The sequence below is a fragment of the Lagopus muta genome, chromosome 4 (assembly GCF_023343835.1).
Source record: "Lagopus muta isolate bLagMut1 chromosome 4, bLagMut1 primary, whole genome shotgun sequence".
NCBI classification, from domain to species: domain Eukaryota; kingdom Metazoa; phylum Chordata; class Aves; order Galliformes; family Phasianidae; genus Lagopus; species Lagopus muta.
Window position 1 is genome coordinate 41,537,422 of NC_064436.1, and position 22,759 is coordinate 41,560,180.

The 22,759-nt window shown below is 37.0% G+C and overlaps 2 protein-coding genes across 12 annotated transcripts in view; one reads left to right on the plus strand and one right to left on the minus strand.

Moving 5' to 3' along the window:
• The window catches only part of C4H4orf47 (chromosome 4 C4orf47 homolog), a 92,454-nt gene extending 73,252 nt beyond the window's left edge, over window positions 1-19,202 (plus strand). For 7 of the 9 annotated variants that reach the window (XM_048941183.1, XM_048941184.1, XM_048941185.1 and 4 more), the window contains one exon: window positions 9,969-11,711. In XM_048941183.1, the coding sequence (XP_048797140.1) occupies window positions 9,969-10,029 (61 nt within the window). In that variant the 3' untranslated portion in view covers window positions 10,030-11,711. Of the gene's footprint in view, window positions 1-9,968; window positions 11,712-14,975; window positions 15,432-19,110 lie in introns of those variants that run through there. The other 2 variants (XR_007376188.1, XR_007376187.1) reach the window with 2 other exon arrangements.
• The window catches only part of SORBS2 (sorbin and SH3 domain containing 2), a 141,979-nt gene that overhangs the window by 4,631 nt on the left and 114,589 nt on the right, over window positions 1-22,759 (minus strand). For 2 of the 3 annotated variants that reach the window (XM_048941151.1, XM_048941152.1), the window contains 7 exons: window positions 22,050-22,237; window positions 16,956-17,041; window positions 15,438-15,484; window positions 14,003-14,117; window positions 13,779-13,907; window positions 11,718-11,921; window positions 99-148 (listed from right to left, as the gene is read on the minus strand). In XM_048941151.1, coding sequence (XP_048797108.1) covers window positions 99-148; window positions 11,718-11,921; window positions 13,779-13,907; window positions 14,003-14,117; window positions 15,438-15,484; window positions 16,956-17,041; window positions 22,050-22,237 — 819 coding nt within the window. Of the gene's footprint in view, window positions 1-98; window positions 149-3,340; window positions 3,449-6,498; window positions 6,688-7,686; window positions 8,476-11,717; window positions 11,922-13,778; window positions 13,908-14,002; window positions 14,118-15,437; window positions 15,485-16,955; window positions 17,042-18,759; window positions 20,335-22,049; window positions 22,238-22,759 lie in introns of all 3 variants that reach the window. The other variant, XM_048941150.1, reaches the window with a different exon arrangement.

Consider the following 22,759-nt stretch of genomic DNA (forward strand, 5'->3'; position numbering starts at 1 on the left):
CTTCATGGTTGTACTTGGCAGGTCAACAAATTATTTGAGAATGTGCTGGCTGTTGCTTAAATGTTAGGTTTGCTTTAATAGACAAGAAGTATACTTACGGTTCCCCCCCACTGTGTATGTTTTCATGAGCAAGCACAGGGCGCTGTGGCTGAAATGAAATGATTTGAAATGTAATAAGGATTTATAGTCTAAGATCCAAGTAGTTGGATAGGCGTATGATGCATAGTTGCTTAAGCTTTCATATTCTACTTTGCTTAAAACAACCCTCCCCACACACTCAACCTCACAATAAATTCTTAAGAGACGTGGCAAGCAATAGTCTTGGTAGGCTTAGAAATCTGATTTTTTTTTTGAAGAGGACAAGATAAAAACTAAAACAGAACTTAATTTTATCAACAGTCTGTTTATGGCATAGTAGAAAGTTGGAACAGAATGGAACGGATGTTTGCTGCATCATCGCAGTGAAACAAAAATAGCATTAGAAAAATTAGATGCAAGTGATGAACGTTATACGTTACTTGAAGTATATTTTTAGTTAAGTGAAACAAAACCTCGTATACTTAATTGCAGAATTTAGACCATCCATACACAACAATCCAATTTACATTACGCACAGTAATAACTTGGCAGGCATAACATGCTATGCTTTAATTCCGTTCCAGCTCAAGGGGCAACACAAAGCCATGCAGGCTGTTGGGAGACCAAGAACACTAAGAATTTTTGAAAGACTGTATGTAATTGTTTGAAAATAACAACACTTCTACTTTAAGATGGAAAAAACAAAATGTATTTCCAGTGCAAATTTTTAAAAGAATTATTTTTTGTGTTAAATCTCACACCACTAATGTCCAATAAAGCTGCAAATGATGTAAATGAAAGATATTAATCCCCTAGTGGAAACCTGCTCAGGGAGATAATGACTTAACAAATTACAGCATAGCCCTGGCCAGAAAGAGTGGAGGAGCAGCTGCTTGGAAGAGTGTTGATATGAGCAGCGTTGATTGAGGATGCCCTATAGTGTTGAGGAGACTGACAGCTTGATACCAGTGTAGGAACTGCCACTATTTTGAGTACGTGGGTGTCAAACACAGCTTATAACACTTTCTTTCATGAATTGAGTAGATTGCAGTCTGATCCTGAAGCTGTGAGGTTTTTGTTAGTGGTTCGTGCTTTTTTCATTCCCATGTTTGGCTATTCCAGATCATCCTGCTTCAATTTTCTCTAAGATGATGCAGTCTTCCATGGGAGAAGCGTGTGGTAACTAACCCATAGCCTACTAGTAGAAATTGAAAAACTAGTGCATTTTAATATTCTTTTTTTGTACTTCCCAGCATCTCCAGATGTAATTAAAGGAGTTAGTTTATTTTCACCGTGGCTGTGTATTTACTTGCAGAAAATATCATGAATATTTTCTGCTTCATCTTTACAGTCTGTAGAGTGTAAATTTTTAAAGGTGCCTAAAGGTGCAGGCAGGTTGATAACAAAACTTATTCATAAAGATGAGAGCTAGGGAGGAAACAGGTTTTGAAGGGTCAAAAAGGTCTGTTTTTATTCTTTAATCCTCTGTTCACCATCGTATTCCTCTCCTCCATTTTTCTATAAGAAAATTATTACTGCAGAATCCAACAACAAAGATTGCAAATTAGACATTCGAGTTCGTGGTAAATCTCCTTCAACAGCTGAATTGTTGAACAAAAAAAGAACATAGCACTGGGCAGATTGCTTGATATCTGTATTGCAATCCGGAGTTTATCTTAGTCACAAGCCTGATGTAATCTGAATGGCAAAAGACTGTCCGAGACGCAAGAGAATTCAACCAAAGTTATGGATTTTTCTTGTAATCAATAAAAACCAATGTAATAAATTATACTATGAATGATTTTAATGCTTTGAATATATGCCATGCCAAGAATAAATTTGGTGAATTTTCTTCTTCTGCATATGCTTCAATACTAAAATATTTTACTGTTAGTTAACTACCACACAAACAGATGACACAAGATGATGGCGAGAGATTTTTCTAGTAGGAACTTGATGTTCCTACTACAGAGGAAGTTTTGGCAGAGTCAAGATGTGGGGAAATTAGGTGCTATATCTGAACAGGAGACCTTGGAATGTGATCATCTATATTACCTGAGCTTATTTTAAAAAGCTTTTCCCCCATTTTTTTTTTTCCCTAAGTTTTTATTTCTTTATACAGTGGCATTAGCCAGAATGTGCGACACTTATATTCTAGCCAACAGTGTTGAGGAGATACCATGAAATTTATCACCATAAATGCTAAGTTAGTTTTCATGCTAAGGATGTAGGCTTTCAGCTATGGATCGGTTTGCTACAGTATCCTGTTTCCTTGGTTAAAATAAATAAATAAATAAATAGTAAGGCCTAATCTAAAAAATGTTAGGAAGTGTGTAATCAAGTGAGGATTCCAGTGGTATACTTGATCTTCATGCATGACTGATGTTCCCTTGCTTGTAGTAGTTCTGTAGAGCTCTAAATGTATAAATGTATTCTCGTGGTTTTGGAATTAAATTCATGACTGCACTAAATATTGACTAATACAGTCCCTTCAGCATATTGGCTGCATGCCGTTTATTTGGACTAACAAGCAAAATTAAAATAGGTCTTGGGTTTTTTTGTTTTTTTTTTTTGTACGTATGGATATAATTATTTTCTTTATTATGGACTTTCTTTGAGATGGTGCTGGTCCAGCACTATAAAATTTCTGGTCTTCCTATGATTGTCTCTGTTCAAAGATGGAGCACTGACAGTACAAAGTACTGTCTCCTTGTACCTTGCAGCAAAGAAAGGCCTTCCAAAAAAGCTAAGACTTTGAAAATTAAAATAACCTGCATATCTTAAATTGAAATTTTGAAAAGGAAGTACCTGGAAAGAAGATGCTCTAAATCAGGAGTGACTACATGGAAAGCAACTAATTCTAAGTTTTAAGTGTCTAGTGTTAAGAAATTGATGCAGAAAATAATTCATCCTTAAAGGAAAAGTAAGGGCAAAGGTAACTTTAATAAACTAGAAGTACTTTTAATCAAGCATTGTTTAGGACAAAAAACAGGCTATATTTGCAGACCTTTGATCTCTTATATCCTGTAGCACTGGAAATACTGTGCAGTACTGCTGAGGTACAATACACTAATGGATTTATAACAAGTTTGGCACATGGAAACCTGTTGGCTTTATTCAGACATAGCACAGAAGCACAACAGGAAGAAGACACAACATACTGATAGTATTCAGACACTTGGGCAAAAACAAAATACTGTAGACACTAAGCTCCTTTAATATGGAAATGCTGTTACTGCACACTGGGCATCTGGTACCATACCCTGTGTGAATAGCTGTGACCTCTGACAGAGGAGCTGCAGGATCTCTTAGTCATCACAGGGCTACGAGGAGGTTTACCCATAACAAATATCTCTCTCTTTAAATTAGCCTAGAAAAACCACAAAAATGTGTCAATTGAGTGTTTATGAATGAAGCATCTTGGGATTTTTGCCACTTCATTCACGCATGCAGATTGGACGTGCTTTCCTTGGTAAGAAAAGGCAAGTGTGCTACAGGTGCATGTAATAATATTGGTAGTAGATAGTATTTTCATTTTTGCACTTATCATTTTCTCAAGGGCTTGCTGCTCTGGCACGTGCACTTACGCATTAAAGTTAAGTCATCATTCAAGCACAATGCATGCATTTGAAGTAAGAACAGTTGTTGGAAGTCTGTCTACTGAAGTAGCTCATTTAATACAGAAAAATTCAACAGCAGACAGCAGAAACACTACCTTGAAAATACAAATGACAAATGTTGTTATTTGTTGCTGTTAAACAGACACCACACTTTAAATTTGCATTTAGAAAGCAAATATGTACTTGGTGGAAAGTACTTCAAGTAAAAATCCTAGTTTGGTTAACATCACCATTAATTAGCTAAATACTTGACGTGAAGCTGTTCTTAAAAGGATGGGAGGCAAATGTGAATTCTTAGGCCTGCTGGTGAGTAGAAAGGCACGTGATGCTAGTGGAGTCCTCGTATGGTGGAAATCTCTTCTTTGTATTGTTTGTCTGTTTGTTTGCCAGCAGAAAGTGGTAAGGCAGAAAACCCTTTTAGAAGTTGGTGAATGGCCAAAGAAGGGAAATCAGCAGAGGTCAAGGAGGCAGGAACACATCAGCAGTTCTCCTCTGAAAGTATCTTTACAGCTCTTCCTTTGCAGGATACATTCTTCCCACCATCATGGATGGAAGTGATGCTTCTCTTCCATATAGCTACTTGTACTCTACTGTCCAGAATCTGAGGTCATGCTTTAGAGTTGAGCCTTATTCCAAATACGTGTATGCATATGGATGTATTTTTACATTAACAGACATTATGAAAGTATAGAGTTTCAGGAACTCCTTTGAACAACTTCACTGGTAGTGCCTGAGTCCTGGAAATTTCTGCTTTTTTTTCTTTTTTCTTTTTTAATTTAACAGCTGTAGTAAGACTTTAGTTATGGATAACATGTACAAACAGAAGAGGGCAGGTACTGTCTGTCCTTCCTTCTAAAGCTTAATCTAGAGGTTAAGCAGAAAGAAATAATGGCTGGGCTCCAATTTTTTTTTTTTGAGCTACAACTGTCCTGGCAATTTTGTCACTGTTGACTTCTGAAACAAATTTACCTACTGCTGGAATGAAATTAAATCTTCATCTCACTTCATAAATATTGCAGAAAAGAATCTATTAATTTAAGCAATTTTCAAAAAGAACCAGAGCTAGAATTCTTTAACATCACTCCCTCAGTTTCGTTCCTCCTAGTTCTTGATACTGTGGCTCTTATATCTGCAAAGCTGGGGCCACGGCCTGTGTTTACTTGTGTTCCATGCTTCCCACCATGCCCAGTAGATAGCAGTGCGCTGTTTAAGAGGTTGCCAGGAGTAGAACCCCCCCCTTTTTTTTTTTTCTTTCCAAGAAAAGTTTTTCCCTCTGATTTCATCTGAGATTAACCTGCCTTCCTTAAACAAGGACGAGACATATCACGATCACCTAAAAATGCCTTTTTGCTGCTTTTATTCAAAGTGGCAGAAACAAATGCTCCGCTGTGTTTCACAGATTCTTTGAAGTAGAAGCCCATGATAGATTCATACCCTAGCAAGGACTACTGGGAATAATTCCCTTCAGGAAAACAACAAAAAAACCCCTGCAACTTGCAGACCTTAAGAAGTCCATTACACTTAAATTTTCCATTAACACACAGTCTAAGGATGTAGGTTTTTCAATGATTTCTTTAAAAAAAAAAAAAAAAAAAAAAAAAAAAAAAAAAAAAATGGAGCTAACGATCACTTTTCCCAGAACAATTTCTCAAACTTTTAATGTGACTCTTTTTCCTCATCACAAGGACACTCTGGGAGTCATCACTGGAAATTGATTTTGGGTCTAAACTGCACTGGGAATTTATCTTGCTTAGGGCTGTAGACCTTTTTCAGAACTCATTTTTCTGCCACAGAATTGCAGGCTGACAGAAAGTGTAGTCTTGAAGAGAGAATAATCTTTGTTTAGTCCTTGACTAATTGATTTAGAACGTTACTCTGTGTAGTAGTGCTTTACTGTAAAACTTAGAGCTGTTTTCCTTGGCTTTGGGTTGAAATTTTAAAAGTGTTTTCAAGTACAAATATTACTTTGTTTCCATTTACTTGGATATTGTTCAGTATTCTTACTCAGATGAAAAAGAAGTCCTGGCATGAACTTTTGTAAGTGAGCTGAAGGTCTTCTGCTCTGCTACTATCTTGGAGGGCTACTTCACAAGTAAGGTCTCATATTACGTTGGCCTCTGATGTCAGAAGTGGATGTTAGTGGTATGGAAGTAGACGTTAAACCTTCCCATCTGTATTCCATTGCGGTTTATTGCGGTGTGGTGGATGGCAGCAGAGGGGCAGTCTGACAGCATGGTGTCTGGCATGGAAGCGAGTATGAACCAAAGGTACGTCATTGAATTCCTCCACATGGAAAAAAATGGTACCCACTGATATTCATTGGTGCTTACTGAATGTCTATGGAGACCAAACAGTGAGTGTGAACGCACTGAGGTGGTGGGCAGTGCATTGCAGCAGTGGGACCGCAATGGTGGATCCACCTTGGCTGGTACAGGTTTTCACTAGTGCAGCATGCAGGTTCTTACCACTGGCAAAAATGCACTGCTAATGGTAGTGACTGTGCTTTTTAGCTGAAAATTTGCTCTATCAAATAGTGTTATCATGCTCCTTGTAACTGCTGTAGTTTCCATGGAAAAAATAGGAGGCATTACTTTTAGAGATACCTATGTATTTCAATATATTATAGAGATTACAGTTTTTCCTCACTTTTCATTTGAAGAAGGCCTACCTTAATCCTCCACATGCTATGTTACTTAATGTTAGTAGGGGAAACAATAGATGCTTAGGATTAGCCTTGCACTTATTAAATATTAGTGAAGATTTTCAAGAATCCATGCTTGAGAAGTGCAGTTACCTTTACCTTCAGTGAATCTTTCTCCTGTTCATGTAAAAGTTTAGAAATAAGAGGAGGTGAGAGGGAAGCAGCAGAGTGGGATGCTGTAAGAACAGAGTGAGAAGCTGGTGTGTTGGCAGAGTGAAATGGTAGATTTGAATGAAGGTGGAAAGGAGTATCAGACTCTTCTGATGTTTTCGTAGAAAGCAGAGCTGTCTTAAACAGTTAAAAAAGATGATAAATAATTATGCTATACAACCAGCTGTTATGGATTTAAAACACACAGTAAGGAGTCATGTAACAAACATGGACAGTCAGAAATAGGATGCTAATTTTGATTATTTGTCAATCTACTACTATGGAAGAAAATTCTTCCCTCAAAAATTAAATTACTATTTGTGGCAGTGGATTTCACCTTTACTTTTACTGTTTTCTCCCATGTCATTGAGGTCAAGTAAGGGCAAAGGAAGTCTGCAAAATCTTTCTCATTAATTAGTTTTACATTTGGCCTAACACATTTCAAGAGTGAGACTGTTCAGGCAGTTGCTTTGGGTGGCTCCTGCAAGCACGTAAAACAAACGCTCTGGAAAATAAGTGCTGGACAGAGAAATTTTGTTCTAAAACTGCTTGGAAATGACACAAACTGTGGCAACATCATAGCATTTAATGGCTAGCATGCATTGGAGATAGTTCATTGTTGTACTGTTCCAGAGACGAACCAGGGCAGGCTGTATGGGGAAGGATATGTTTAACGTAATCTGCCAAACGTAATCTGATCTGTTTCTAGTCACATTCTAGAAACAGTCTACTATAAATATATCGGCTGGTGAAGTGACACGTGAGGTACAAACACCTGAGTCTCCACAGGAGATGCATCCTTCCCTCTGAATAATGCTGACAGCATTTCTGGGGTCTTGTGCTCAGAAGGGTGGCACAGTGAGGAGAATGATTCCCTGGCTTTTTGTGAAAGATGAGAGAAGTCAACAATGAAAGAAGGGAGAGGAGAAGCAGGACTGAGATACCCTAGAACATAGTGTTGTCAGCACCTGCTTATGAGGAGGGACTATGCTTTAACTGACAATTTTTATTCAACACCATAGAACAAAACTGTGCCTGCACACCGTACAAAAACATAAATACAAGGAAAAGAAGAGAAAAATTATACTAAGTTACTTATCTGAACACAGAAGCCATGATTTTTGGAAATTAAAATACCTTATAGATACTCGGTGAGGTGCATCCTTCACAACATACTATGGAATCTCCTCTACTTCCTACAGGAAACACTAAATCGTCATGTATCAGATCCTCCTCTATATAGAGTTTTATCAGTTCTTCTGTTGTGTCTTCTGATTCTCTGTAGAAATCTGATTCTTGAGGCTCTGACTGATCTCCTAGGTCAATTGACAGATCTGCTGTACAGATTTCATCTTCATTTTCAGCATTTGCATCTGGCATGGCAGAGATGGAACTACACTTATGTAGCAAAGGGATGTTGCAGGTAGAGAAAACATGTTCATCTTCTGTGGTAGTATCTGACAAGTCTCTAGGCATCTTGAGAGATGTACTTGGCTTCTCAGTTCTCAAGTCTTTATATTTTCTTAGTTCAGTATTGTTGCTTTCATGCTTATATGTTAAGTCATGAGATGAACTGGCTGAAGGTGAGTTGGAGGCAGATACGAGAAAAGACTGAGGAAGAGCTGTAGTGGAGCTCAGAGAGATCTCTGTATTTGGAATAAAATCATTTCCCTTAACTGGATGAATGCTACTATTTGGGGAGATGGCTAAAGATTGGGATGTTAATGCCAAAGAACTGAGTTCTTCTAAGTCACAAAGAAAACTGTCTGGAAATTGTGGAGGTGGTAAGATACGTAAGCTTGAAGGTGAAAAACCATCCGTCCTGGAAAATGAATCACTAGTGGCATCCTGGAGTGTCTTTTGATCATTGGGTGACCAAGAGGAGAAATGGTATCTGGGAGGTGGGGATAGTGCTTGGAAAGGCAACTTCAAAAAAATAAGAAAAACATGGGAATTTAAATCAATAAGCATGACAGAGAGCTGGGATATGAGTGGACTGGAAAGCCAAATGTCTGTGCCATCATCTGGATTAAAGGGTATCATTTCAGTGAGCACGGGTGTCTGAAATCATTAGTACATGAATCAGAACAGCAGAAAAGACATTTGAAAAATGAAACTGTATCAGGTTCTGGCCTCGGCTTAAATGTCAAACATCAAGACAAATCTGGATCATTACATTCATGAGGGTGACCTGCATTTGATCTGCTGAAGTTATGTTATTTATGGCTTTCTGTTAGTGAGCTTGTCGTAGGTTATTAAATCATACAATTAAAATTAATGTGATTTCCCCCTCCCCCTCACCCCCCCCCCCCCCCCCCCCCCAAACCATTACTATTATTTTGAGCATAGGATTGTCAAAAAATACTTCTGGTGCAATTAAGTTAAGCTCTAACATCTGAGGTGATTTCTAATTATCCTAATGTTAATATTTGTACTTCTCAGTACATGCTTAAGAAACATCTTAAATACATAGCATACTTTTATTAAGGCATAAGTATTTTTTGTTGAAAGTAACCCTATCAGTTTAAAATGACATCAACAGTTGTGAAAGGTACACTCAATTCTAACTGAACGTAGGCAGCCAACAACAACAAAGCTTTAAAATAGTGACAGCACAGTATACAGCAGTATATTTTGAGTACCATTACATAATATTGATTGAAGTATCCTTCTGGTAAAAGAAACGTCCTTTTGTAAGAATGAGACTGGTGAGTCATACGTACACAGCATCAGTAGATATCCATTGCTTCAGTAAATACTGAAAATGCATTTTTATAACTATTAATCCTCAAAATTAAAATCGAATGAAAATGGTTTGACATCATTGTTAGAATTAGAAATGTTAATTTACTTACCTTTTACTGGAATTTTCTTGAGGCAGATAGCTTTATTTTAAAGTTAGACAAACCTTTGTTATAGAATCTTCTGTACCAAAGTATAGAATCTCCAAACTGATAGTGTGGTCTGCTAAAACATTGCTGGAGTGTTACTAACAACACTCCATCTCTTTCCCTCATATTTACTCTTGGAAAAGGGCTTCACACCTGTGGTTTAGAAGTCACATGGCCCAGGAGACATTGCCAGTTTTAGTTTCCTATGGCTACGGGATGCACTAAAGATACAGATGCTCTAGGCCAAGTTAATATAAATCAAAAGCAAGCTTTGTTCTGCTTATTTATTTTTATTGCCTAATGCCCCTCTCCTTCACTTGAGAACTAATCTATTACATAACATTAGTGGCAGAACAGATTTATAATCCAATGTGTCTGCAATATTTTCACTATTTAAAAACATAAACAGTGGTTGAAAATGTACACCTGCTGTGATATGACAGAGTAAGAAAGATATGAGTTCATCTCATCCTTGCTTGCAAAGAGGAGGCAAATCTGGTCCATATAACCTCTCTGTATCAAACATAGGTGGACTACAGGAGAAGCATGTAGCATGTCTGGATGTTCTCCACCTGCTCTCTCAAGATGATCACAGCAGCTTTAGAAAAGGAGCAGCCACCAATAGCCCTGCAGCTCTCACGGGATGCAATTAAGGTATGTTGACTAAATGGTTCATCTTCTATTCTAAATGGCTGTTACCTGATTTATTTCTTTAAAAATTCTGGACAATATTCAATATAACTTTGAAATGGAGAGAGTGAATGAATACAGGAGGAACGTGAAGGCTCCCGAAGTCTAGGCTTTTCAACTTTCACAGAAGAATTTAAATAATTTACAAAGGTAAGAAATTACAGTCTAATTTTTTAACGTGCATGTATTTTTATTTTTTTTTTATCTGAATGTAAATACTCCAAAGCATCACTTGTGCTCAGGAAGGGATCACTGACAAGATTATAAGGGTTAGACAAAAACCAGCTTCAGTTGCAGGAAATGCGCAGAAAATGGGGGGAGAGGTGTCTCCAAACATAGACAGTTCTGCAGCATGCAGTACCTAAACTGCCTCATGCTCTTAAATGACCTTCCGCTTACTGTAATGAGAAAAGGCTGTAGCTCATGAATACCTCACTCTGAGGATACAGAACTGCATATTATTTCAGTTCAAAAGTTTTGTTGGAATGGAAGAGAAAGGAGCTGCTACTTCTCTGTGAGCAAATACTATAAAACAACTAATATTGCTAAGCCATAAGCAGTATCATCAGAGACCACTGTTCCTATAACTGACTGTCCCAAAAGCTGTAAATAAATATGGAACTTATCCCAAAGCCCAAAGCATCTAAATAAGCACCAGTATGCAAGTATGTGAGAGTAGAAAATGGGAAAACCATCTGAAACAGACAAATGGCAAGATAGATGCTTTATAAATTTCACAGAAAACATACTGCCCCATGGTGAAGAGATTGACAATGGTAAAGAGAAAGATTTGGAAAAGATTCCATCTTTAGCATTCAAAATCATTGATTGATAATGCATTAATACTAATCACAATTTGTATACAGAAGCTTTATTGATTCTATATCTGAAACGGATACTGTGAAATATTGAAAGTGAATGATAAAGTGGAATACAGGAATGTTTTTTGTAACGTGATCTGTGGTAGTTATGAACTAGAAGGAAAATAATTCAGTAACTGTGACGTGTTTGGTGTGAAAAAATCACAGCTACGAAGGTCTGAATCCAAACACTGAAAATGTGCTGACATATTACTAACTACTGAATGATACAATGCTGTCACTGTTGTCATACCACTATAAAGAACTGCTCTTCAACCAACAGCTTCCTTGTAGAGTGTCATTGGCAAAAGGAGGAAGGTTACAGTACAGAATCGCTATCTGTTCTCTTTTACATTGAAAGGCATAGCTTTGCTCTTGGCAAGCTGTGTCCCCTTGTAAACTACCCTCTCATGCCCTTTGCATGCTTATGGGATTGCAGGCTTTTATGATGACAGATATGTCTTCACGTTGCATTATGAAGAATTTGCTAAACATATCCTTGATGCTCAAATTCTGTCCTAGACTCCACAGTGGGTTTTTTTTGTTGTTTTTTTTGTTTTTTTTTCTGAGCAACTATTCTGGCAGAATGTAAAGCTTTCATTAAAATACTTCAGTGACAAGTTTGTAATGCACTTCTACAAATGCAGTATATATTAACATTAACAAAAAATTTACAAGTCCTTCTAAACCCACTCTAGGAGTGATATCAAAGAAGAACAATCCTTACCTTAGTTGAACTTAAATTGTGTATTCTGTCACTAGAATAACTTTGGGGTATAGGAGGATCAGGGTAGTCATCAGCACTTTTTGATGCATTCTTTTTGATAACTTCTACGTAGGAAACAGGGAAGATGCCTTGTCTGTTGGTTCCCGGTATTTTACCTTCATACCAGTTTTGATCAACCCGCTTAAGAAGTATGACTCTGTCTCCCTGGAATGCATTATAAAAATGTGTTATCAGCAGATGAGTAGTAACTTTTTTTTTTTTTAAATCACTGATCTTTTAATGCACAGAATTATTTCCCCGCAGTAGTGTTTCTGCCTTCACCTTTCTCCTGCCATTTATAATAACCATGTAAACAGTTACCATTCCAGCAAAAGGAGAATCGTTACAGACTGCTCTTGCTATTCAGCAGAATCTCTCTTTTGGTTGGAGGGCTAATACAAACTTTTCATAGGAGCACAACCTGTTTAAATTGTTGGCCAGTCTACTAGCTAACACCTCAACTGTAATATGGAATAACCCTAGAATGGCTTGGGTTGGAAGAGACCCCAAGGATCATCGAATTCCAACCTCATTGCCAACATGCAGGGCCACCAACCTCCAGATCTGGTACTACAGCAGGTTGCCCAGAGCCCTATCCAACCTGCTCTTGAGCACCTCCAGGGATGAAGTGTCCACAACCACTGACTGCATAAATTTAAATGCCCCATTTTCCCTAAGGGTAATAGAAGTTAAATAATTAAATCCACGCGTGTGCTTTATTATCAAGTAAAATTATAATAAGTGAAAATGAAATGTTCAAAATTATTCCATGGGGGAAAAAGAGAGAAATGCTTTTCCCACTGAGCATGCTGCACAAGCAGGTATCTATGTAAGAAGACAGATGGGCATAGGCTCACTTACTGTTTTTAGAGAGCCTAGAAACTGAAATGGAAAATAGCAACTTTTTATTCAAACATCTCTGTCTTAAGTTTTGAAACTTAATGAGCTCCTTCTTTTGTTTGATGTGATGTGCTTTTTACCCTTTTTAGAACAATCCTTCCCTATTAGTTTTTTGTTCTTAGGTTTCTGTAGTAGATTTGTGGAGTACCCTAAAGTTATCATTATTAAGATGGAAATGTCACTTTTAAAAACAAACCAAAATAGGGCTGACAAGATAGTGACCACCACAATCAGCATGAAAGGGAATTAAAAAAAAAAAAAAATCAAACTGCCTCCCACCTCTAGTTCTGTTTCTATTCCTGATATTTTTTTTCTGGACCTCTTTAAAATACACTAGTCTCAAATAAGTGGAAAAATACCCATTACCTTCAGTGATGCTAGATTAGGTGTTAATTCAGCATCAAAAAGCTGTATCCTTAGTTTTACACAAAAGGAGGAACACTGAATAACTTCTATGAACATTAACTCATTTAAAACAGAAAATAAATGAGGTAAAATTTTCCAGTGGGTAAAGAATATGTAATACTTATAACTAAGTGCATAATACCTCGAATAATAAAGTTCCTACAGCACGAGTATCTCAGTCAGACAAACCCCAGCAATTAAACACTTGTTTTGATCATGTAGAATAAAGGATCATCACCAACATGTATGTGTATAGACATAACAGGAATATGTCAGAAAGAGCAGACTATTACTAAGATGATAAATTTGCAAGAGCCAGTACTTTCACAGACATGTCTGAGCCTTTCTTCTGAATTTTGCTGTTTTCTGTTTTCTGCATTTTTATTTCTCCAGTAGTAGAAGCCTCATCGTGATAATGAAGACAATAACAATTCCTAAAAAGGTCAATGGATAATTAAAATGAAAAGCAGAAAACTGGGTTGCCAGTTCGAGGGTGTTTGCATATAGCAATTATATTTATATGCACAAAATATTTAAGCTATTTGCAGGCAGCTGGGAAAGAATGCAAGCTAATGAGCTTATGTCAGCAGCTTTCTACCATTACACTGCTTTGTGCATGGCGAATTTTGTACCAAAGCACTAATTATGTATGTATTAATTCAGTTTAGCAGTAGACATCATAATGTTATTTTGATAAAAAATAGTTGTAAGCTGTACCTTTCTAAGTGATAACTCCACATTTGTGTCTGCACTGAAATTATATTTGGCAATAGCTTCTCCAATCTCTCCAATCTGTGCAGGAGGAGGCGGCCTGGCAGGCTGTGCTTTTTCTGGAGGAGAAAGCTTCTATGGAGAAAAATACCAACAGATTTTAATCATTTGCATGTAGCTTGTGAATCTGTTACCCAAAATAATTCAAGGAATTAAAACAAAGAACAAACCTCAACATAAGAAATTGGGAATATTCCAACTCTTCCATGGTGCTCACCTTCATACCAGTTTTGATCAATTTTCCTGAGGATATAGACAGTATCTCCTTTCTTAAAGGACAGCTCTCTGTAACAGATTCATTTAAATTGGGTGTTTATAACTTTACATTTGAACTCCTCTACCTGCATAGCTCCTGCTGTTTCTAAGTTCAAAACTGAAACAAAATGTAGCAACTAAACATTTGGAGAAAAGATGTCATAGCTGTGGTACACTTACCAGTTGATTATACCCTACGAAACAAAACGATTCCCATTTATGAACACTGGATTCTATTGGTAAGTCATATAGGCCTAACTTTTACCTCCAAGAAAGTATTTGTAGTTATTATCAGAGGGGACAGTATAGTGTCTGTAGGCAAGCATGATGACTTCAATGTCCCCTGTTTAGATGCAGGTGTTTTGACGGGTATCAGAGGCATACTTGGTGTTCTTGACAAATTGGTAGGGAAAGCTACTGAACACATTGCATGCTTCTGTGCCCAATTACTACCTTTCTGCAGCAGCATCGCTTAGAGTGCTTCTGTGTCAACTGTTTTTCTTTTGAGACCAAGATGATCAGAAGCATGATTATGTTCTCACCATTTCTGAGAATCAAGGCCTGTGATATGCTTAATGTTGGACACTGAAAAAGGGAATTATCAAAATCATCAAGAACATTTTCAGTACCTGGCCTGGGTGGTATTTGCTGTACTGTCTTTTTTTCAGACCTTAATCTGCTGTTCTGATAATTCAAGTTGTCAGTTTACACAGCTAATGCAATATTACTGACAATGTTGTACCGCATCTAAAGAACACTCGAACACCCTGGATCACCAGGGTAACAGCAGTAATGAAGTATGATGTTCTCCTCTGGCTTCCTCAATCCTAGACCAGTGTTTTCTGATTTTTATTATTTATTTATTATTATTTTTTTTCTCCCTGACAGACCACTACAGTTTATCTTGGTACGGGATATGTTACATCCTGCAGAAAATCTGTGGTAAGACAAGACGTATGAAAGATTCTGAAGCACTGTGCAGAACTGTGGTAAGAAAGCAATCTGTCTACAAGAGCACATTAAGCATGCTACTTTATGCAACCTAAATATGATTTACAACAAAGACCATTCAGTGTGCAACCCTGAGGACTTGCTATAGGAAGGTGAAGATGCACAGCCACTCACATGTTCAAGTACGTACAATGGAAAATAGAATAATTTACAACATTTTAATTGCAAAACTTCTTATACAGCATGCTAATGCAGAAGCTGTTGTGACAGCAGTTGGGGTCCTTTTCTTTCATGGCATTTGGCTGTAGAAATTGGCTTTAACAGCAGGTATCTGTGTCAAGCTCTAGAAAGATTTTCCTTGACTATGAATACTTAAAGGAACAAAAGTCTAGTACTTACTTAGAAGTTTGAGCTTTAAAGTCATATACAGCTCTAGCTGGCAGTTTCTGAAAAGTAGGCAAGATGATTAACACATTCAGGTAGTATTACTATATGGCAAACAATTTTTAGCTTTTAAAAAGGTGACCAAGATCTAATAAAAGAAGTGCATGTACTTGACAGCAGTTCTCACAGTGAGGCTCTTTTTGGGTAATTAAATATGCAACTTACTTTTCTGAGGTCGTTAGGTATTTGGGACAGTGTTTTAAAAATAGAACCAGCACCTACCTAAAGCACTGTCTTTAATAAAAAAAAAAAAGTCCCCAAAGTTATTAAAGGGATCCTGTCAAATTATGTTTTTTGATACTGATATAATACTCCATTACAGCTCTCCTTCATGTAGGATGGCCTAAATATAAAGCGTTTTTCTCTTCTCTGCTGTTATTAAAATTGATTTTGGAGGAGAGGGGATATTCTTTTTGTTAGGTTTTTGGGTTTTTTTTTAGTCTTTACTGATTATGCTTGTTTGTTTCTTTTTTAGTACTGTAACTGATAAACCAAAGAATGAAAGAATGGAGATAGTATTAAAAGAACAGTGGGACTGACTGAATGCAAAATCTACAAAACAGATTCAAAATATAGGTCTTTTGTCCTCTCATTGTTTTTTTAAATTATAGCAGTCTTACACTACAAGCCATTCTTATATATCTAACGTCTTTTCATATTGGAACTCAGAATTCTTTACATGCCCAATACACCTCCTGAAACTTTTTTTTAACTGTTAATTTGTAATGAGCAATCTTTCCTTCCAGTACACTCAAGTGTACTGTATTCAGATTAATGGAAAATGTTAATCTGTTCTGTAATCTGTAGTCTACAGATATAAATAATTAATATAAAAATATAAAAATATAAATTAATATAAATATACGACTGAATAAAATCTCTGAAGCCTGCTTATAGAGTGCTTCAAGTTCTAGAACACACACACACACAGAAGAGTATATCACTCTCTTAAGCATATTTCAAGTGATAATTTGTGTTACTTTCTTTAGAGATTGTACATCTGCCTCCATTCCCTCTGCCAAAGCATTAAAATAAGCAATTGGCAGACAATCACGATCACCAGAGCTATTACAGAAATTAGGGATTGCTGTTAGGATAATGCTTTTTGTACAATACACCAACAGCAGTATTTTTTTCCTCTTTTAACACAAAAGTAATGATGGACTACAGATGTTAGGCTTGAAACTGTTGAGGCAGTTTCTTGTGTGGTTGAAAAATGTGATATTTCCACATCCATTTAAATGTAAGTAGAAGATGCAGCTTATCTTATGTTGTTTGATATTCTTTTACTTTACATACCTGCCTCTTTAATGAAAAAGAAAGATTCTGTCCCACCTAAATACTGTGTTGAGTTGCACTTCCTTTTTTCTGTATCACTATGTTGTCTTATAACCAACAAAAATCTTGTCTCAGAAATGTTATTGATTTTTTTCCATATGGATATTGCTGCATTATTTATTTTTTGTTTGCTACCTCTTTATCTGTAGCTCCTCTTCTGTCCCTTGGAGTACATTGTCCCACATCGGTGAAAGCAGAATAGTTTCCAGGAGTTTCCTGGTCTACTGAAAACAGAACATCATTATGTGAAACTGTGGTAAAATAAACACATTGAAATCTGGCATATTGCTTGGTATCTTTTAAAGGAATAAAGAGATACTGACTCTATAATTTCACATTTAAAGCATGTTATGTTATGGTTAAAGTTGACCTTTAAAAAAAACAAAGATACCAACTCTTAAGCCCAGTCTTTCCTCAGCTGATCCACAGCAGAAGAATGTGTAACAGAGAGTGGGAAGAGCAAAATTATGCCTTACTGAATGAAGTGATGCACTCCTGCTGGACCAAATGGAAGACACGACGGGAGTACTGAGACTTTATCAGGTTGAGACGCTTTTCTGAATGCCAGCAATATAATCACAATTACATGCACAAAACATGACTAAAGCATGCCTCAATGAGATAATAAGAAGAAATGATTTTTCTTCAATAGGCCAGCTTGTTAGTAGTTTTATTTCATAAAAAGATGGAATTATCATTACCAATCTCTGTGGCAGATTCTCTCTAAAGCATAGTTTTCCAGTGTTTACTAGAGGATGGTACACTACAGGATGGCAATACCTTTTTTGTATTTTAATAAAAGAAAAATCTTGCACTTTCTACTGCTTGGTAAGTTTCCAGTGTGAATTAAAATGTAATGGAATTATTTCAGATCAGAGAATGAAATAAACTGTCCCTTGACTTCTGAGATTTGCTAGCAATTGCAGTTTCCTAACGTCGGCTGCAGGAGGCTTCTGACTGATATTTGCCTCTCTTTGACTTCATTCACATGATCTGTTCTTACTAAGCTTATACATTTCTAAGTACAAGTGGAAAAATAGAATTAAGAACTTCTGCATTATGTTGCAGTTTTACAGAACAGAGACCTCAATGGGCTGTTGGCCAAGCCAGGAGGACTTCAGGCTATTAATAAATACTGTGGGGGCAAAAATTATTTAACTGCATCACTTGGTTGTTGGTTGTTGGATGCAAGCGTGTCATCCCCAGCAAGTTTATCATAGTTCCAATTGTGGACAGCTTTCTTTAAAGGTTTGATTATTGAGAATTTCTCTTCTGTGATAAGGTATTTCTGAAAACCTCATAGTTACATTAAGATTTTCTGAGAAGAATTAGTTTTACTGCCACAGAGATTGTAAACCATTTGAACAGTGAAAATGAAAACTTCCTAAAATAATTTACAGGTCTATTCACAAAAAGTAATATGAAGCAATGGAATTAGTGTATTTTCATGAAAAAACAGGAACAACTCTCTATTATGGTGGCAGAATTAACAGCATTTTTATCCTACAAAACAGACATTTTACTATATAGCTTTTAATGCTGATATTTTTGGTTTAAATATTCAAGGAAAAGCTCCCTGCGTATTATTTTCTGCTTGACCAGCATCTTAATGATGCATCCTGTCACATCCATTCACTTTCTGTAAGGTTTGTTTTGGTTTGGTTTTTTTGGACTTGCTTAAGTTATTAACACCACTATTATTTATAGCACTAATTATCTAATAGTTGAAATACACCACTTATCCACTTGTCCAGATTACTTCATTTTGTGAACAGACAAAACGTTTTTCTAGTTTTGTGATGATGTAAAAATAACAGTCTTCCTGCATTAGTTTTGTGGAATGAATTGCTCTTATATACTACACAAATAAAAATGGAATGAGAAAGGGTGGGAAATACAGGGAATAAATCACAAGGATAGAGGAAGAAAGTGAATCCACCTTGGAAACACAGTGCACTATCATTTTCTTGGTTATTGTTGTTAGTTGTGTCCATGTCTTGGAGAGAGGCACTAAGAGGTAATCTTCCACAATCATTCTGGTAAAGTGGGCAATGAGTAGCACCATCTTGAGGCAGTGGATGAAAAGGCTGGTGCATGGGACTCTTTTTCAGAGCTGTAAGAGATGAATTCCTTTCTGGAATGTCTGGAAGCAGCTCAGTAATCAGTCTGTGTAATATACTATTGTCAGGCAAGCTTCCCCTTCTTTTTTCAGCTTTTATTTGGTCACAGATGTCTTTAAGTGCAGAATCTAGTGCTTCAAATACAGATGACTTGCGTTTTGTCTTTTCAGTTTGTTTTTTAGGGGCTGCACTTTTTTTCCTTCGGAAAGGCACTGGACTGACTAGGAATGCTATCTTGGAGAGGCCAGATTCTGCCTCCTGTCTCCTTGGATCTTCAGCAGGTTCTTGTTTAGCCCTTTCATGTTTCAACATGGTGGTGAAGCGGGTGTAGGACGCTGGGCATCTCCCTTTGCAGGAGCTGATGAGATGCCTGTGATGGTGGTGGTGGTGGTGGTGGTGATGGCCCGATCCATAAAAGCTTTCAGATGATGTGAAGGAATAGTGATCAAAGTCACTTTCACTACAAAAGGATGACCCCTCTATCTGGATAAAGTCACTGAGGTCAGAAACCACTCCATCTTGATCACTGTCTGAGAAATCCATATGTGACCGCTGTGGCTCATCACTGGTCACTTCAATATGAATTGGCACCAGGGTTTTAGACTTGTAGCTCCGTTGTACCTGAGAGGGATGTCTGACTTCATTTTCTTCCTCCAGCAGAGACTCGATAGAAAATCGCCGCTGTGAACATAAACCATTTTTAGGAGGCTCTAGTGTAATGTTTGACAACATTTCATCACCTAGATTTGGCATTGATTTTGACTTCTGAATTAGTTTTTCAAATTCCGATATTCTGGTTGGCACCATATCTCTGGGCACCTCCTCCGTAGAAGATTCTCTCCAGCCCTGAAGGATACCTTTATGCTGTTCTTTTTCATACTGCAGTATTCTGGACTTCACAGAACAGATCACCTCAGAGTTCATCAAGTCCTTGCGATTGATACGATGCATCTTTTTGTACATTTTAAGGAAACCTGGGGCATCGTGCGCAGATCTGTGACGAACTCTTGCCCTACCACCACCACGGCCCTCAGGTGCATATGGGGATGCCCAGTTCATTGAGCAAACCTCTTTAGCATCCTCCTCACATAGAAGAGAGCCCATGCTTTCAGACTTGGCCTGTGCATCGGGAAAGCCATCCCGATCATCTGTTAAAAGATCATCACAGCTACGAGATTTTCTCTTTGGAGAAGTGGTTTCTTCTGTGCTGCTCCATACTTCTGCATTTTGTCGAGTCATTTGCCAGCCATTCTTGTAGCTGATTGCCCTCCTTGAATCATTAGGAACAGCTAAATGTTGTCTGTAAGTGCTACAGTAATCTAATTCATTTGAGGTGTTGTGGTTGTGCACTGAATAACTGAGGAGGGATGGATATACTTTGCTAATATCCCCACCTTTATAATCCATAGAGCAGCATGATAAAAGAGAGACATTGCCAGAAATTAAAAGATTCAGAAAGTTGGAATTAATATCAGTAAGTATCAGAAAGACTAGAAAAGAGACAGCCATTAGTGCATCTGTTCTGTCAGCTTTGGACAGCACATACGTTTCTACAGACCAGGACTGCAGAGCTAATAAACCATTTTCCAGCTTTAATAACGCACTTATGATAATTTGAACATTGAAAAAAATAAATCCAAATTCCTTAAGAATTGTGGTGATGTCCGCCTCCCAAACGAAAACAAAACAGTGTAAGAAAACAACTATCAATATTGATCATGAAGCAGGTTAAAAAAAAATTAAAAAAAATGAAGTCAAACCAAAAATCTAGACTCCAGAATTATAACTTTGAGATAAATTGGAGTGTTTTATCCCTAGAGCTAAGACCAACACTTTTTATGTTTAAATAGATCATTTTTTTTTTCCCCTGTGGTAATCAAATTAAATGATAAGTACAGAAAGTGTAAAAATTGGACAAAATTTGTATCTCTTAGTTAATTTAAATTTCTTATTAGTATATGCTGAGTTTAAGAAATTATTCCATTATACATTCTTAACTATGTTTCAAATACTGGCTTAACTATATTTCAAAAATGTGTATTCTGAAAGCTGTAGAGTTTTTGATTTGATTAATGTTCAGACAGTTGACAGGTGGTGCAGTAAAAAGTAAATGCAGGTGAACCGAGTTTACCACCTTTTCACTGTCTGCCCTGGTGCACCAAATGGATGAGATTATTTTTTAAATTACTGATCTTAACAGTGGTTTTAAAATAAATCTGTTCTTCTGTCACTTCATTCTTAGTATTTCTCACTGTTTCTCTTTGATACAAGGATGGGTATTGTAGTAGATAGTACTCTGTATATTACATCCATCATATATTTTGCTGGAAACCTTTTGTCTTGCTAATAACACCTAAAACTCCCAAACTAAACCGCCTAATTTCATTGTCTCTTTTCTGGAGAGACATGGAGAACAGCAGTGAGACCATAAGTTAGTTGGAAAAAACCAAAAAACCAAAAATCTAGATTGTATATTGTGTAGTGAGTACTTCAAGGATGTGGCTCTGGGCAGCCTGGTCTAGCGGTTGATGATGCTGCACATAGCAGGGGGGTTGAAACTAGATAATCGTGATGGTCCCTTTCAACCCAGGCCATTCTGTGATTTATGAAATTAAAAATCTGACTATGAATATTTGCTTGATTAAAGTAGGTCCCAGTAACTGACACTAAGACACCAGCTATTGAACTGAAGGTCTGCTATTATGGAAACACTTCTTTAATCTCACGTAGCATTTGTCCTGATTTATTTTCTCCATACCCTAAGAACAGTATAATAAGAGAAAAAAGTGCACTTTAATGAAGAATATGATTTGTACCATAATGTAAAATTCCTTAAAGTTTTATTAACAAACCAATTTTCTGTGTCCTAGAAGGGGCAGATGAAACTGGAAAACCTTTACTACAAGTCCAGCTTTTGATCAGCTTAGAATCACACACACGTGTAAAGATAAACAAGTTAGTCTTTAAGGAAAGGTCTAAAGCCCCTCATACAGTAAATCTCCCTACAGAGTGCACTCAGCAACAGTGGACAACAGTTGTATTTACTACCAAGAGATTGTACAACATGTCATCATCAGATTTCCTCCTAACAAATATGATGTCCTCTTACCTTTTGCTCGTGATGGAGAAGAAGGAGACGAGCTAGTTAAAGGCTTTCTAAGGGTGGTGTATGGGCCTTGCATATCTGTACGGCCCAGGCTGGGCCTGTTTGCATTCTGATCACTGTGTGCTCTCTGATGACTTACAGCAGGTTCTGACTTCCTCCTTTTCCTATAGTCACTCGCAGTACTTGCAGAACTATAAAAACAACCAGTATTAGTAGCAGTCTCATCTCTGTAATAACAACTCAGTAATTAAAAAGCAAGCTCGTAATTGCATTATTTGCTTATGGATTGAGCAATGCCAGAAGAAATACATCTGAAACATGCACAGGGGAGAAGCACTGGGCTCAGCTCTCTTACAGCACATTTCACAGAAAAAAGCTGAATTTTTTCTTCACTTGATTGTATCGAAGTTTCATATAAAATTGTTATATTGCTTTCATAATGATGACTTTGGAATAAATGTACCAAACTTTTTAGAGTAAATTCTGAAATACTGCAAAAGTATCAGCCACTAATGATTTGAAAGTCTTTCCATATTAATTTTGATAAGGTGACAGTATCACCAGGTCTGGCTACTGAGATAGCTGTACCAAACTGAGATGTATACAGGTTAAGCAGTCTGATTATTAAGGATGCTGAATAAGATATTAAAAGAGTTGCCTTTATGAGTAGGAAATAACAGTGTGAGTAGTAAAATGCAGCTACAGACAAAAAA